Genomic DNA, 17,969 nt, shown 5'->3' on the forward strand with positions numbered 1-17,969 from the left:
TGAAGCCTTTTAATCCAAACTTAAAATTCAGCTTTCCCTTGAGTTTCATTTAGTTTCTCATTCTTTGATCATGTTAGCTCTTGAATCTGTTTTCTCTCCGACAGCTCAGTCTGAGACTCATCTGTTAAGCCCGGTATTTATTGTATATTCCATGGTGTATGAGATTATTGAAAACCACTGCATCTCTCTAACCCTGTTTGTCTGTTCTCCTACAAACAAAGGAGCGTCTAAGCTGTGTGCCCAGCTCTCTTTTGTCCTTCCTGTCCTCTCTTTTCACTTTCACTCTGCTGGACCATCAGTCATCCTGGGACCTCGCTCTCTCCTTTGACTGTCAATGCATCATTCTAGATGTTTCCAGTATAGATTTTTTTTGTTCCAAGATCCAATCTCTACCTCTTCTTTGGTTTCTCTCTCCTCCTTTGTGTGCATGTTGTCCTTGTCCCTCTGTGTTTGTTTTCATTCTCCTGTATGTGTGAATAGTGCGCTTAAGTTCTTTTGTGTTTGTGTAGTAAGTCTGACCTCTCTCCAGGTCTTGATGCTGGAGAGAAGGTCACGTGGTCTGGACATTGTTTGACGTCTTCTGAAATCATATCACTCATACATGTTAACAATCCTATAATGTTTTCAGTGCTTCACTTTCACTTTGCTGCTCTAAACTGTCCACACAGCGTCCTGCTGCAACTCAGATTGCTTCTCAGTTGCTCTTCCTCAGGTTACTTCCTTTTTTTGTGTGTTAAAATTTTTTGGGCAGTTTATTTCTATCTAAATTTAGGGTCAAATTCGCAATATCGGGCTTTACAGTATAAATTAAACTCACTGGACTCAACCAGTTTAATCTATAGCATCATATTTAATAAGGTGATCATATGTGTTCTATTTAAAACATGATCTGTTAAGTAGCTATCAACAACTGCTGTAAAATAAAAGTAGCGATATAAAAGTAACATATTTGGTTCCTAAATGAATTATAAACTATAAAGGGAAAATCAAAATTTGTTTTATCTAAAAACTTTACTTAACTTGTAGCTGAGTAGATGTCTGAGCTGATGTGTTTGTTTCACAGAGGAGCAGATGAAAAGTGCTCACACGGCAGCATGCAGATTAGATTTAGCTCAGTGGTCTTTCTTCCTGCCCGTGTGTGTGTTGTATCTGCATTTTATTTGTGTTTGTTATACATTTACAACTATGGTGTGTTTTGATCATGATACTATGCAACAATCATTTAAAGTTGAAGAGTTATTGTGCGGGTGAAGTCGTTTTATAAAATGGAAGTGAAATTACAATTACAAGCAAACCACATTCAAACATAAAGGGGAAGTGCCGCCTCATACATATGTCTGTGCATTTTGTACTGACGGGGAAGTGAAACCCCACTACAGCCAGAGAAATAAATACTCCTGGTCATTAGCAGCTGCTTCGACTTGTCACTGTTTCTGCCCCACGCATGAGAACGCAAACCTGCTGTAGGATTTACGCTGACAACTAATCGTTGGCAGAAGGAGAGTGTAATTATCCAGAGATGGGTTTTGGGGAAGATCTGAGGTGTCCACAGGCACACGCTGCAGTCATGCGGCTGCTGGACTCAGAGCTTCACCTGATGGAGGTCATGAAGAAGTGGATGGGTCAGCGAGCGAAGAGTGAGCGGGAGTTTTCAGTGCAGCTGCACCACATGAATGCCATGGTGGAGAAGCTGGACCGCCCTCAGCCGAGCACAGGACTGGACTATATCAGCCAGCTCAACAAGGTGAGGTCTCATAGATCACTCTGCACCTGAAACATCAAATGAACATCAGCGACCACCGGTCAGACCAGCGAAGGAGGGTCACTGCACAATATATTATAATATGTTTTCATTGTTCAGTTGAGTTTACAAATGTTTCAAAAAGATGGTCATCAGCATCGATGTTTTCCAGACAAAGATTTTTTTTGGGGTAGCAAATCGATTTGCCTCCAAGTCTCCACAATAGGAAGCTATTTATTATATTTTTGTATTATCATGAGAGAGAGCGAGAGAGGGGGACTGATAAGGACAACACTTAATATGTTCTGCCTATGAAAGTGGAAGCAGGTGTAGTGAAGCTGTTCTGTAAAATGGAGGATGATGAGTGTGCGCTTGGACCAGCAAAATCCTGGTAAATAAAAAATGGTATCGCTGCACCTCACAGTTCAGGAATAATAAGCAAAGACGTGGCGTGTTTTTAAAAATCACACATGTGGGCTCAATCCAGGTTTGTTTTTGGCTCCTGCTCTAACTTCCAGTGTTTCTGAAATCTGTTGGGTAATTTTTGAGATAAAGTTTGAACTAAGAAACAAACAGACACATGCAGGTCCAAAAGCAAATCAAAACATGCGGGCGATTTCCCAGCTGGCAGGTGTGTGTTCTCGAGTGATTTACATTCATTTTCTGTTGTTTACCTGACCTATTGTTATTTAAATGACCTGTGTCTCTGACCTTTGCCTCTGTCCGTCAGTCATGGGGAGTGCTGGTCTCACAGACAGAGTCTCTCAGCCAGGTGATGAAAAAGCACTCCGAGGATCTGACGGACGGTCCCATCAGCAAACTGACGCTGCTCATCAGAGACAAACAGCAGCTCCGCAAAACCTACGCAGAACAGTGGAACCTGCTGAGGCAGGAGCTCAATAAGGTGACGCACACGCACACGCACTCACACACACACACACGCACACACACACACACACACACACACACACACACACACACACACACACACACACACACACACACACACACACACACACACACACACACACACACACTCACACACATACTCACACACTCACACACACCTTTCCACTACCTCAGGATATCATACTGACTCAGATTCATTTCCTGAACCCTAAACTATGGGCACTCAAAGAGTCCCACAATGTGAAAGCAAATTAATGTCCCCACAGCATAAATAATAATGTAATAAACGTAATAAATGTTTACTGTGTGCACAATTCAAGGAGTCCAAAGCCAGATAATAGCAGTAAATAACAATCTTTATTATGACAAATTTATAAGAGGATACAGTCGTACACACAGGTAGTCCGAGACTTAAACTCCCCCCCTGAGTACCACCCACAAGAGCCAGAACCAGTCCTACTGCAATGACATCCACTTCGGGCACTGCACGAACACTGCACTGCAACTCACAACCATCCATAAATGCTACATATAGTGTAAAACTACTTAACCGTCCCGGGGTTCAAGACCCTTCCCCCGGGTTTAAAAAAAAAAAAAATCATTACTGTTGCTCTTTTAATGTCATTATGGTTGACCATTTTTACTCACTTTAAGTTTACATGGACAGACATGCACATACACAAAAGTCAAATTACAGTGAAAGCTAAAGTAAACAGTTGTTTTTAGTGGATTCTCAAAGGAAAATAGTGTTGGTGCTTGTTACTTTTCCAGGTTTGAACATGTTTGCATTTTCTGCGTATTTAAAAAAAAATGAGCATCCGTGTCTCAGTTGTTATGAATCAGTTTTGCAACTGTTGGACTTCAACAGACTTTCATTGTACATGAGTTCGATGTTTAGTGCATTAATTAGGGCCCGAGCACCGATGGTGCGAAAGCCCTATTGTTACTGAAGGAATTATTTTTCTCGTTCCTTATTATTCTTATGTAAAGTGATTTGCCTTTTTGGAGACTTTATCATATTCATAAACTCATGAAAGTGGATACACATTTGTTTCCCAGTGAAAAATTTTGTATTCTAGTGGAGTCGCGAGTGGGCGTGGCCAAACGGCTCGAGAGCGCCCCCTACAGAGATGCCCCCGGCGGCCACATTTACCTAAATTCATGAAATCCGGTGAACACGTGTATCACACCTGGACGCACAAAAAAGTTACTTTGCACCGTTACGTCAACTCGACAGGAAGTCCACCATTTTCTTACACGTTGTACTTTGTCGAACTCCTCCGAGGGATTTTGTCCGACCGACTTGAATTTAGTTTCTATGGATAGAAAACATGTTTGCAGCTTTTTAAATAGAAAGCAGTTAAAGGAAATTAGATCCAATAGTCTGGAAAGAGTGCTATCTCAAACTGGTGTCTGCTCAACAGGGTTTTTATTACCCAATTACATCAGGCAAATGATGTGTTCATTTTCGGCGATCCATACTGGTCTGCAGTTCGAACTGAGTCAGGCAGTTTGTAAATTAAAATTGTCTTACTTTCCTGTGCAGACAAAGCCCAGAGAGCTTTAATTTTGATTGCATCACTGCTTGGTTAGACAATAAACAGAAGTATGTTATGTTTGAACAGCAATGCATTTCACATGCATTCAGGGAATTTTGAAGTAATGTCAGCAGCAACACAACAAAGGTTAGACAGTTTCCTTCTTCTTCTTTTCTTTTCTCATGTTTCATGTTCCTCTGCAGCGAAACATAACTAGGCCACTGTCCACTTCCTGTCTCATCTAGTGCTCGCACTCAGTGCAGTAGCTTCAAACCACACTATCACTTTCTCTGAATCACACTCACCTTTGCATATTTTCTGTGTATGTATGCTGTAAAAAGCGAACAAATTTCCCCTCGGGGATTAATGAAGTAAATACCTACCTACCTACCTAAAACATGCTGCTGGTTTTATTCTAAAATACCTCGCAGGGTTCCCCAAGGATCGATTTTAGGGCCACTGCTTTTTAATCTGTGTAATATAGATCAGGAGATGAGACAGCGTGTCTACAGCTAATAGCTAAACTGATGACACACTGCTTTATGTGGCTTTACTCCTATTTTAAAGACCATACATTGGTTTCCTGTCAGTTTCTGGGTTGATGTTCAAATTTCTTTACTTCTCTTTAAAGCACTTCATGTGCTTGTTCCCACTTACTTCCCTGACGTGCTACTCATCTTTTGGTGAGGCAGCTTCATGTTTTTATTCTCTGTGGGAGAAACATAAAGAGGATCCGGATCTGAGATATATTTAAATGCAAAATTGAAACCATTATTTTGAGCCTAGCTTTTGATTTCTGGCAATTATCTATTTTATTTAATCATTTAAATGTATTTAATCATTTATCTCATTGTATTAATATTTGTAAATGTTCTCTTTATTTTTATACCATTACTTCAGGTGACGCACATAGAGCTGGAGAGGCTGAAGAGCAGCTACAGGCAGGCTGTGAAAGATGAAGCTCAGGCAAAGAGGAAGTACCAAGAGATCAGTAAAGGTGGGGATTCCTGGCATCACTTAATTCAGTCAAATATCAGTTTCAGGCTGATGCCACAGTCTGTTTTTTTTGTCTTCATGTGTCCTGTGTGAATGTGATGTGTATTTCGATCATGACAAAATGTGTGGACCCCTTCCTGTACGTATGTGTGTGCAGATAAAGAGCGAAACAAGGCAAAAGAGCGTTGCATAAAGGCTTCACTGAGACTCTACGAAGTCCATAATGAGTACGTCATGTCTGTGAAAGCGGCTCAAGTTTACCATCAGCATCACTACAGCCAGATCCAGCCGGCACTGCTCAGCGCGCTGCAGACTCTGCAGCAAGAAATGGTGCTCATACTGTAAGATGTGTGTGTGTGTGTGTGTGTGTGTGTGTGTGTGTGTGTGTGTGTGTGTGTGTGTGTGTGTGTGTGTGTGTGTGTGTGTGTGTGTGTGTGTGTGTGTGTGTGTGTGTGTGTATTTGAGTGACAGACAGAAAGTGTGTGTGCATCTTAATGTGTTGATTTCTTTTCGTTCTCACACAGAGAAAAACTGCTCACAAACACATTATTTAATTACTAGCCATATGTTTCATTATAATAAGAAGTCTGTGCAGAATCATTTTCAGAGACTTCTCTACGACCATAACATTGTAGTCAAAATTTTTGAGCTATTTCCTGTAACTTTATGTTAATAATTTTGAGTCGTGCAGCTGAGAGTCATGACTGATGACAGCTTTTCCCTGTTTGTGGACTCCAGAAAACCTCAGCATCCAAGTTATGAAAGTTGCACAAACATTACTTTCAAAAGATAAAATGTATGAAAATCAAGTCGTAAAAGTTAAAGAAGAAAGACAACGAGGCAAAACCTTGACATGAATGATCTAAATATGGGAGCTCGAGGCATTAAATGTTTCACTGACAGCTGCCAGATCTCAGATGTAAGAGTTTGTTTGAAGGCAGATTTTGCAAAACATGCCCCGTTTGCAACTTCATAATAATCTAAACCTCTAACCTCTAATCTACCCCCCCCCCGACCTCTGATCCAGAAAGGAGATCCTGCAGGAGTACTTTGACGACTCCACTCTCCTCCATCATGAAGTGGTTCGGATCCACAGGGAGATGTCGTCTGCTCTAACAGCCATTGAGCCTCACAGAGAGTACGAGAGCTTCGTCCACCAGAACAGGTAGACGGGGGCAAACCTTTCTACTCAGCAACTATGGATCATGAAAGCTAAACCCTGCAGGGCAATGAAACTGTGGACTGTGAGCTTGTGTTTGCAGGTCTGTGGGGGAGATTCCTGCTTGTGCAGAATTTGATTGTAGCCTTCTGGAGGACGCTGAGGAGCTCAATTCCCAAGAGATCCAACTAAACGACCTCACACTTGAAACAATCCAGCACAAGTGAGAACGAACAACGCAATCTTATTCAGATGTCAAAACTCCATGTCTCGGCTACTTCCTCTTACTCACCCTCCTCTGTTTTTCTTACGTCCCTTTTCCCACGTACTGCTTTGCATCAGTTATTTCCTCTCCACATGTGATCTTTCTGTCTTCTCCTCCCAGATTGACAGCGATTGAGGAGAAGCTGCTGGACCTGGCTCGGACTCTGGGCTCTCAGCAGACTTCTGTTGAACAGCTGGAGCTGGAGCTGGAGGAAGAGCAGAAAGGTGTGAAAAAGGGCCAGAGGTGAGTGGACCACAGACATCAGTGAGGCTCTGATGATGTATTCAGAGGAGGGCTTGAAATAAATTTTAAAAAAAACACAGCCTTTGGAAGCTGTGAAGATACATTACTGCAGTTTTCCTCTGCGGGCAGTCCTTCCGATCAGGAGGGTTCAGTGTGCTGTTGGCTGTGCAGCAGCTAATAACCAGTGTAGTCTCAGGGGGCAGTAAGTGCTTTATGAATTATAATACATTGATATGGTCGGAGTTATGGAGCATTTGTCTTGGTTGATGAGGCTGTTGGAAGGTGTTAGAGGTTTGCAGTCCTGTGGGAGTGATCGAGTCCCTAAAAAGCTCCTGAAGGTCAAGTGGCAACAAGGTGTTTATTTGCAAAAAGCAGTCATTATTAAGGGCAGCTGGGGAGCACATATGGTGGTTGGTAGTGAGGTGAGTGGAGGTTATGTTGCCCTTTGGTTTGCATTTTGAAGAAACCTCTTGTAAATCAACAGTGAAAAGCTGACCTAATGTGACCTCCGTGTACTTCTTTGGTTCCTATCCTGACTAATACTCTGACATCTTTTAAGTTTGTCATCTTTATCAGTTTACAAAGAAAAACTGCAAATAAAAGAAGGTTTGGCATTTTGCTTGGGAGATGACTGCAGAATGTAACGATCCAAATAGCTGGTAGTTAGCTCACCGGGCAAACACTGGAACTTTGGAGTACAGTGTGTACGATGTGCACTGTATTTATGGGAACTTGAAGAAGGCAGGATACACCACACACACAGAGAGATGGACGGTGTACCCTGCACAATCTCCCTGTGGGATATCCACTTGGTATTGCAGTGGGGGTCCCACAGCAGATTTCCCCCCATCGGCCTTCTAACATGTGAATCCAGCCATGCTGTTCTACTGAACCTTGTTGATGAGGTTCAAGGACCTACGATACGCTCTGCTCTTATTTTTTTGATGGGCTGTTTCCTCTCACTTGCAGGACTTTTGGGTCAATTGAGGTTTATAGATCTGACATGCAAACAATTCAGGATGAGAGCTGAGAAAGCTGTCGCTACAGAAGCTCACTAATTGACTGCGTTAATCAATAGGAAGCATCTGCACACCTGCACAAACAGGCATTTTATTAATGTCATTTGTGCTGTTTATTCTTGTCACTTGTGTATTGACTTGAGAGTCCCTTTGTCTCACTCTAAAACCCAAATATAATTAATCTTCCTTGATGCACTCTGCTTCGTCCAGGGTCTACCAGTTCAGCAAGAGACATGCGATGGAGGAGTGCCGGCAGCAGGTTGCTCTGTCTCAAGGCGTAAGAGCCAAGCTGGAGGCTCAGAGGATTCTTCTGAAGACGAAACTAGACAAGCTTGGCTGCAAAGAGCCTCCCTCTGCTCTGAAACTGGACACAGACACTGTTTCACTTTCACCCAGCACAAGCAATGTATGTTTTCTCTGCTGCTTTCTTTCATCCTATTTTCTTTGACTAGCTCCTAATCAGCTTAGTTCTGTCTAGCATAAAAATAATTTGTGTTGCAAATCAACACCAGTCTTTCTTCTCTAAACAAGGAGTGAATTATGAAATCTGTTTGGACTTCAGAGAAGTTATTGCTTTGGAAGTCACTAGTAAGACTTGGTTAAGTAAGTCCCAGTTCAAGTCCAAATCCTGAGCTTAGTATCTTGCTTACTTCTTGGTCATTGTGGAATTAGAAACATCATCAAGCTAATTTTACTGACACCCATCTATCACAGGACGCTAAAGTAAGGCAATATTTTTCATTATTTAAAAATGACTCACATCTATTCTTCTGTGTATTAGAAATATTTGCTAGAGTTAACTGTTGTAAATCATTCTTTATGTTAAACATCAACCCGTAAGACTTTATTTTGAAAGTGACTATAGAAAGTTCTTTTCTGTATTCAAACCCAGAACAGTGCATTTTTATGGTCTGTCTTTACAAACTCATGCTTTGTCCCCAAACCTTATTCAGTTTCTCTCTGATTAATGATCATATAGTCATCATAAAGATCACAAAGTTGGAACAAGCTAATACTGTCAGTGAGTAAGAAGATGTTTTGACAACCTTAAAGCTACTTAAAGGAAAGTGAAAATGTCACATTACAGACAAACATGATGAGCTTCGGATCTTTTTCTTCAGGACCACAATCCGTCCTCATCCAAACTGCTACTGGACGGGATCATAAACAATCTGAGTGGCCTGTTTAAACCCAAATGTGAGGTAAGTTCATCTCTAAATTACAATCAACAGACAATAGTTGACACCAAACAATGACAGATGGAGAACTAGTGGTTATATTCAACTGTATGTTACCACATTTCACATTTTAGCAGGACACTTGTTCCAGTTGAAGGGCACTTCCCTTCCTCCCGCTTGGACCTCTTTGCTCCTAACTCCAACTGCACTGCCTGTTTTTGTGCACTCAGACATCTTACCACACAAAAAACCAAAATATATCCTCTGCAGGGTTGAGCTCACTCAGGCACACAATCTTCTTTTGGGGTCTCGTGGTCCTCATGGCACCCTGGAACTTATTGAGGTCAGCTTTGTCGGTCGAGTTACTACTTTCAAAATTCTGCTCGACCTAAAACTAAGTTTACTTCCCAGGCAGCCAGTTTACATTTAATCGTTTAATCATCGCTGACAGACAGTAGCACACAGGGAGCCATGACCCAGCTGCACGCTAACTCTCAACAGGAAAAGGCTTCGTGCAATCATTCTTTCAGTGTTTAATCTGTTAGAAAAATTAGAATGACTGTGTGCATACTCATAAAGATCATCTCAAGCAAATTATATTTTTATGTCTCTAATGTTATGCACCCCAAGTATAAATTATTTGCTATTTTTGTGTGAACTACGTCTCCCTTCTAACTCCCAGCCCTGCGGTGCCCTGGAGGCATGAAGGGTGGCGTGATTAGACTTTAAAGTGTTACAGACTCCTCTTTGAACTATCTTCATATAATCTCCCCAGAATCACCCTAAAATCCAGCTTTTATCACTTCTCATTGTCTCATTAGTTGTGTCAGCTTTTAAGTTCCTGCTTTTCTCTCTTCCTGCCTCTAGGTGCTGCCGACCCCCACCTCGGTGCAGGAGGTGGATCGTCCTCTGGGGCAGCAGGACTGGTACCACGGCGCCATTCCCAGACTGGAGGTCCAACAGCTGCTGAAGAATGACGGAGACTTCTTGGTGAGGAAGAGTCAAGAGAAACAGGGTTATGTGCTCTCTGTGCAATGGGATGGATCCTGCAAGCATTTCCTCATTCAGAACACAGATGTAAGTAAATCTACTTTATGAACCAGAGCACTTTTATTGTGAAGGCACAATTTGTGCCTTTTAAGTTCTGACCTTATTTATTTCCCTATAAATAATTATCAATATGTATGTATGTTTCCAGCGATCAAAACCACTGACATAGGAAGAAAGAAAAAAAAAAAAAAAAAAAGGTTTTATATATGGAAGAATAATTTTTGGGAACATGTGATTCATTTGTGGCTATTCTCTACCTGTTTTTTTTGTAAATTAAACAGGGTTTGGACATGAGAATACAGTTCATTTTTAACAATATAATTATTTAAAAGAATATTTTTTTCTCTTATGGTGCCTTTTTTCATCATGTCATGACGTTTTTCATCTTCCTCCCTCTGTAAATACTTTTTCTGTGCCGGTAGAGTCTGTACCGTCTGGATGGAGAAGGCTTCCACAGCATCCCACAGCTTATCCATCATCTACTGTCCTCACGACAGTCTGTCACCAAGAGGTCTGACATCGTGCTGAAGAAACCAGTACCCAAGGTAACACTGGGACACACAGTGCTTCCATTGTCATCACAGAGTAATGACATTTCCCTCAAACTCTCTTTTCTCTCCTCTTGTGTGTCTTACGGTTCCTTTTTAACCCTTTAGGACAAGTGGGTCCTGGAACATGATGACATTATCTTGGGACACTTCATTGGACGGGTGGGTAAACTTGACATCTGTTGACAAAAAACATAGAGCTGCTAAAGCAAAGATATTTTTTTTTATTTCACTGCCTTTTGTTCTTCTTCCATGAGAGATCCAGAAAAATGTTTTCAGTGTGGGTGATGGTGAACGAAATTCACAGTTTTTGTTTCAAGCAAAAAAAAAAAAAAAATGCACTCTAAATTTTAGCAGGGCTGATGTGTTTTTTAGCACAGTGGTTATGCTCTTCAGCATCAAATCATCTTTTCAGTGTCTGATAATGTTTCAATAAGATCAGCTTGAAAAAAATGGAACCTATGCGTTAAATTTAACTTCCCTGCTGATCTTATCAATACTTGGTACTTTGGTTTAAGGGCATTTTAATGACCACTGAACAAGTATGTTTCAGTTTCAACACTTAAGAATGCTTGAAATTTATGCCCATGCTTATCAAAGTCAAAACATTGTTCGCATGCAGTTGTTCATCAAAGGATTTTTTTAACCTGGTGTGGGGTTGCCATATCTTGAATAATTTGCTGCTGGGTTAGATGTGTGCGCTGCTTAGTTTGAAAAGCCAGTTTAAAAATTCTTACTGATCCTGTTGGTGTTTATCTGAACAGGGTAACTTTGGAGAAGTGTACAACGGTCGTTTACGCTCTGATAACACTCCTGTTGCTGTGAAATCCTGTAAGGAGAACCTAGCACCTGAACACAAGAGGAAGTTCCTGATGGAAGCCAGGTCAGACACACACACACACACACACACACACACACACACACACACACACACACACACACACACACACACACACACACACACACACACACACACACACACACACACACACACACAGAGACACACACATACACCTCTGTACATCCTCCCCTTTGCTGCTGTCCAGGATCCTGAAGCAGTACGACCATCCAAACATAGTGAAGCTGATTGGCGTGTGCACACAGAACCAGCCGATCTACATCATCATGGAGCTCGTTCAAGGTAAATATGATCCTGTTAGACTTCATCTGTATATCGTTCAGCTTTATTACCCAACAGCGTCAAAGATTTATTGCACCATTATTACTGCGCACTTTGTTCCTCCATCTCTCTCTCATTATATATGTGTGTGCGTGTCTGTGTCTCTACATATTTCAAGGTGGGGATTTTATCTCCTTCCTGCGCCACAAAGGTCAAAGTCTGAAGCCTGAGATGTTGGTCAAAATGACAGAAAATGTAGCATCTGGCATGGAGTACCTGGAGAGCAAGAAGTGTATCCACAGGTTGGTCAATCAATCACTGTTTGCATATTGCACCCGACTCTACATTTGAAGGGACAGTTCAATTTACAGTGGTCATTTCTAAACATTAAATTAGACACAGGTAACATTGTGACTTTATATCGTAACTTAAGTTAGAAACACAGCAGCAATGGGTCTGCAAAGGTAACAAATCCTTCTCTTCATAAACATACATGAACATTAAATGTTCAGCAACAAGCCACCTTGTCACAGTCAGAGTCCGTTTTATTTTTGCACAGTTAGAACAAGGAAATTCCTCATTCCTGCTCCAACACTGGAGTATACATCGTGTTTTATACTTCCTTCACATAAACCGTCCAAGGCCGAACAAAAATGCAGTATTTGTGATAAAGGCAAACACACAAAATTAAGACAAAAATCATCCATTAAGTCCATATTCCTCCAAACAGTGTGGTAGATCTACAGCCAGCATAAATTGAAACACATTTAACACAGCAGAGCGGTCCGTCAGACAAATGATGGTTCCAGTGAAAACAAATTAGTTGCATTTTAGAACATGTTCGTTTTGCAGTAGTTGCCACAAGAACAAGAGCAGCACGAGCTGCAGGAAAATGGATCTCCAAGCCTTTACGACACATAATACAAAGCATCACTCACTTCCCCAGCGCTCACTTCACCTAATTGTTAATTGCACTTTCCCCACAGCACTTCCCCATATATGTTAATGTAGCAGTGAAACGACCAACTGAATAAACAGGGATAAAAGGTTTCCTTAAATAAAAGCTGGAGGAATACTCTTCTAGCTCTACGGTTTCTGTTTACTTGGATGAAAACGACACAGCTGTGATTACTTTGCATTAATTTGCCAGATTCATGTGGCCAAACAAGCTCATAATAAGTGTATTCACATTCAAAAGAAATAAATTAACTACCCTAAACTTATTATTTCATAGTATCTACTTACGTGTATCAGATGAACACTTTACAAGTTTCCAAAGAGGCATTTTGAAATACAATAAGATAGAATAGAGAGTGAAAACAATGAAATGACCAAAGCTGTAAACATTTAATATTTAAATACATTTAAACAGGAAAGGAGAATAACATGAACTGCACCTCAGGTATGAATGGACAGGTCCTAACTGAGGGTAGAATGAACGCTGTGGTGCTTGATGACTTCAGGCAGCAGTTGAATATATGAGAAAACTGTCAGGTTAATATGGTGCTAAACCATTCTGAGCCTTATAAACTCTTTTATATTAGTAATACAATAAAAAAATAAAAAATCAGCTGTAAAATAGACAGGGGGTCAATGCAAGGCTGCTGAAATGGGTGTGATGAGAGCTTTGAATATTTTTCATAAGGCAGGAGGAAAAACTGGCTCACAACCTCGACTGTAGCAACACAAACACACAACCTCAAAAGAATGCGAGTCTGTGAACAGGAGCTGGTTATAAAGATCAAACACGAGCTTTTGTCAGCAGCCTACAAAGAAAATATATTGTTTTCGAAGCTCGTATTAAGTGAAAGAGTTGAGATCCAAACACATATAAAACTGAAACAGTAATTTTTTGTCAAAATGCGGTAAATGCAGCTGTATGTGAGATTTTTGTAGTGTCAGGAGGTCTGCGACTGGGAGCTGTGGATGAGGCATCAGTGAAGGTTGTGGGCGCTCTGGAGAGAAGGAGGTTGTGATATCCGGTTCATTACAGAAGCACTGTACAATTTGCCCAGCGGGGACAGGTCAGAGCAGGCGGCTGGTAGCTGCTCAGTCTGTAACACTGCATGTCAAACTGCACTCACACGCAACACCAGAGACATGACAAGAGCGCCTGTTCTCTCACTCCTGTAGTGCTGTCTGTTCTCTCACTGTGTTGCCCGTACAGAGCATGATGTTTTTGTGTCTTTGCATCCATTTTTCATCAGCCGACGTGCACATCCCTCTCACATCTTTCTCTCTCTGTCATGTCTGTTTTTTAAGGGACCTTGCAGCTAGAAACTGTCTGGTTGCAGCAAACAACGTGGTCAAGATCAGTGACTTTGGGATGTCCCGTCAGCAGGATGACGGTGTCTACTCTGCAGAGGGCGGCCTCAGACAGATCCCTGTCAAATGGACAGCTCCTGAAGCCCTGAACTACGGTACACCCCGAGTGCCTCTGCCCTTCAGTCACAAACAGAAACATTTCTCCTCTTTCACTCTGCCTGTATTCAATTAAAAGCTGACAAAGAGCTGAGTCTGTGGCTTTGCAAATGCTGCCCCCTGCTGTTGTTTCCAGGTCGTTATACCACAGAGAGTGATGTGTGGAGCTTTGGTGTCTTACTGTGGGAGACCTTCTCCATGGGAATGACGCCTTATACGAGCATGACCAACCAACAGACACGAGACGAGGTGGAGAAAGGTAAAGACTCATATTAGGCACTTAGAGATAAGGTGTCAAAGTGTTCATGAAGGAAAATTCCTGCTCTTCCATTGTGCTTTATTCTGTCACCGATGTGTGCCCTGAGCTTACACCATTTCACTATCTGTTTGACTGTTTTAGGGTACCGTATGCCGACTCCACACACCTGCCCTGCAGAGATATCCAAGATTATGAACAGCTGCTGGCAGTACGAGCCCAAAAACAGACCATCTTTCAAAAAAGTCCGGGCTGAGCTAAGTGCCTTATACAACAAAATGACATAATGCAAGCCTCATCATAGTTGGTTTGTATTTTGATCCCTCTTAAAATATGTTGAAATCCAGTATTTACACTGAAACAGAACTGAAAGAGGGAAAATAAAATAAAATAGCATAGTTAATATTTATTTTTAGGCTTTTTTGTTGTGGAAACGAACTTTGAAACAGTTTTGTGGATTTGTAAAATAGGTCTTGGCCAGTTGATGGCAGCACACTTGCTCCCTTCCTTTTTGTCCCTTTTAAGAAGGTTGTTTTCAACACAGCTGCAAAAGCTGTTTGACAAGGCTGTGAAGACTTTCCTAAACTTCTGCGTTGTTTGCCAGTATTGAACCCTTGAGGTGCTGAGTATTTAACGATAAACTTCAAACTTTAAAATGCCTGATTGTTCTTTGTTCTGCTGATCTTTGTTCTGTTGATCTCACGATCTTGTTTTCTTTCAATGTACATTTATTCCCTGAAGTTTTTGGCTATTCTTTTTATATATTCACCTGAAAAAAAAAATCCCTAATTCAGTCAGTCATATCTCCACAACTGTAAGGTTCAAATGACACTTGGTCGAGTTTTCAATGACAAAAACTCTGTGACCAAATCACCAGGCCAGAGAGACATTAGACACCACCCCAACTCCACAACAACTTTTACCTCTGCTTAATAAAAACTGTAAATCAGATGAAATGACAGCCTTAAAACAATCAGTCAGTAACAATGATGTTATTGAACCTGTTTTTGTGGAGTCCCAAACGCAACTCCACCTAATGTAATGCAACGGAAATTGGTATTATCTTTTTAAGGGTAATTTAATTCATGACAAACCCACAGAGAGTTATCAGCAAATACCGAAAAAACTCTACAGAGTATTTTAGCATCTTTGAGCGCATTGTTTTGGTTTTACCACCCATAAATTTGCTATTTGTGGTTCAATCTCATCACACTCATTTCCAGAAGCAGCTGGATTTTTATCAAAAAAGCTTTTTAACAAGAATACTGGACTTGCAGTAAATTCCTGAGGGGGCCTGAAACACAACTCCAGATGAATGCTAATTTGGCTCCTTATCTACGGGATAAACAAGCAGTTGTTTGCTAAGTCTGACCTTTCAACTTAAAAGGTGATGAAATGTCATCATCAGCCTGTTTTTATTGCGAGCACCTTGTCAAATTTAAAAAAGTTTTAACACTGTAATAGTGTTGTCTTTCCACGCTTGTTCCGTGCTTGTGACCACAATACCTCAGGAATTTCTTTAAATGTGGCACAAAGATTCACTTGGACCCAAGGATGAACTAATCTGATTTTGGTAGTCAAAGGTTAAAGGTCATTGTGACATCACAAAACATATTTGTTGCATAGACTTTGTATAAAAGGGTTTGTGGCCATAACTGAAGAATTCATATGCTAATTATGCACACAAATGTTTAATAGAATAAAATAATGAAGTGGTGACATTTTATATCCAAAAAGTCAAAGGTCAACTTCATTGCAACATCATAATGTTCTGAAAAAATACTTTTCTCTCCATTATTCAACATCATAACTCAGGAACAGAAGGAGAGATAGTATAGCATCATATTTCACATTTCGTCCGATACTGAATCGGTGACACTACATGGTTTAATGTGGAGGCAATCTGAAGTGCACAGAGGATGAAAACCTTACAAGCTATCAGACTTGTAGCCTTGCTTAACTATTTTCCCGCTGTATTAGTAACAAAACAGCTCAGACGTAAGCAGCTCCTAGGCAGCGGTTGGACTGGACATAGTTGATAAAAAGGTCATTTGCCAAAAAAGTCATTCTGTCTTATCTTTTATGACTGTGAGAACAAAAGCCATCAAATCAGTTGCATTTAAACTTTGTTCTGACCTTTTGTTGAGAGAGAGGGCAAGTGACATTGTTTAGTGACACTGACACATCTCATGAAAGCCTTGTGGGTGTGTTAGGTAATGGAGAGGTTACAGTGAACTGTTACGTGTCTCTAAACAAACACTTCCAACTGTGATGCTGCTGTCTGGCTCTGGATATCCTGGCTCAGTGTCAGAGTTGCACTGGTGGATTATTGTAATTGTTCTGGAATTTATTTGAATTTTCTGTCCTTAATCCTCATTTAATATGGATTACCGACATTGGCATGGATAATCCCTTTCATGTTGCAGACATAAGACATTTTTACCTGCTGCAAGATTCCATGCTTTTAATCCAATTTGAGATTAATCCTACAGAGAATGAAAACAGGAAATTGTCAATGCAGAGGTGCAGTACTTTGAAATAATGTTGCACAACTTCTGTATCATCTGTCTAAGATCACTTAGTAATGGTTTCTCCAGATTTACAAACAGAAAAATTAGACTTGTGCAACTGCTCTGACTAATCACCAATTCAAAGTTCTTCAAGACTGAATGAAGTGGAAGCAGAAATACAAATATCACACAATGAAAGTGAATGTCACTCACAGCCAGCCAGGCCTCTATGTCAATGCAAGTCATTTTTAAGGTGAGAAATGAGTGGTGAGGAAGGTGTGGCGCCTGTCAGTTATCATTCATCCAACAGTAATTCTTTAGTAATTGAAACCTCACCAGTTGAGCATGTTCTGTAGCTTTCAGTTGTCACATGTGTTTTATGATGTTAAAGCCAACATTCATCTGCATCTGGCTCCACGGTAACAAAACATGTATTAGAAAATATGCAAAGAGTAGCTACTACCTCTCTCCACCTAAAACACTCATCATTTCAGTTCATCTCTCTCTTGCTTTGACAGTTTGACCAATCCACTGGTTCATAAGACAAATACATTTTCCCCATCTGATATTTAATACATATATAATATCGGATTTATAATTGTGACCCCAATCGCTAGTTATATGTATGGTTGTTGAATATCTCATCTGTTTGTGAGTTTTTATGCAAATGCTTGTTAATGATAAGTATGAAGCACCTTTGTCAGTGTTATTTGTAGACAAAACTTGTTCCTGTCAAATGTGGATAGAAACTGTTTGTGTACTTCATTAAATATTTACAAAAATACAAATAATGTCAACCGATGCTTTTAGAATTTATAGCTTCTTTGCAGCAGCATTATATTTGAAATGTTGTCTACTGTGAACAACTTTATATGTTCTGTCACAATCACCTTTATTTACCCAGCAGGTAAATGCATAAGGACTCCAGTCTTTAATACATATATTGTATCCTAATAGGCTTGGATGTAAACTGCAACTTGACTGGTGGCAAACAACCACGAGGCATTACTTTGTTT

General features: G+C 40.6%; 1 protein-coding gene across 1 annotated transcript; it reads left to right on the plus strand.

Annotated features, from left to right (window-relative positions):
- The first annotated feature begins 1,455 nt into the window (after window positions 1-1,455).
- Window positions 1,456-17,729, plus strand: fes (FES proto-oncogene, tyrosine kinase). The gene is made up of 18 exons (XM_069693593.1): window positions 1,456-1,744; window positions 2,472-2,645; window positions 5,089-5,185; window positions 5,342-5,525; window positions 6,212-6,349; window positions 6,447-6,566; window positions 6,729-6,851; window positions 8,081-8,276; window positions 8,992-9,072; window positions 9,916-10,125; window positions 10,521-10,643; window positions 10,755-10,808; window positions 11,411-11,529; window positions 11,693-11,787; window positions 11,945-12,068; window positions 14,029-14,186; window positions 14,324-14,446; window positions 14,588-17,729. The coding sequence occupies exons 1-18, from the start codon at window positions 1,520-1,522 to the stop codon at window positions 14,728-14,730; spliced, it is 2,487 nt and encodes an 828-aa protein (XP_069549694.1). The 5' UTR covers window positions 1,456-1,519; the 3' UTR covers window positions 14,731-17,729.
- Window positions 17,730-17,969: the final 240 nt, after the last annotated feature.

The sequence above is a fragment of the Brachyistius frenatus genome, unplaced genomic scaffold (genome assembly GCF_029030835.1).
Source record: "Brachyistius frenatus isolate BFR_SWC_R1_liver_20210118 unplaced genomic scaffold, ASM2903083v1 Contig_15, whole genome shotgun sequence".
NCBI classification, from domain to species: domain Eukaryota; kingdom Metazoa; phylum Chordata; class Actinopteri; family Embiotocidae; genus Brachyistius; species Brachyistius frenatus.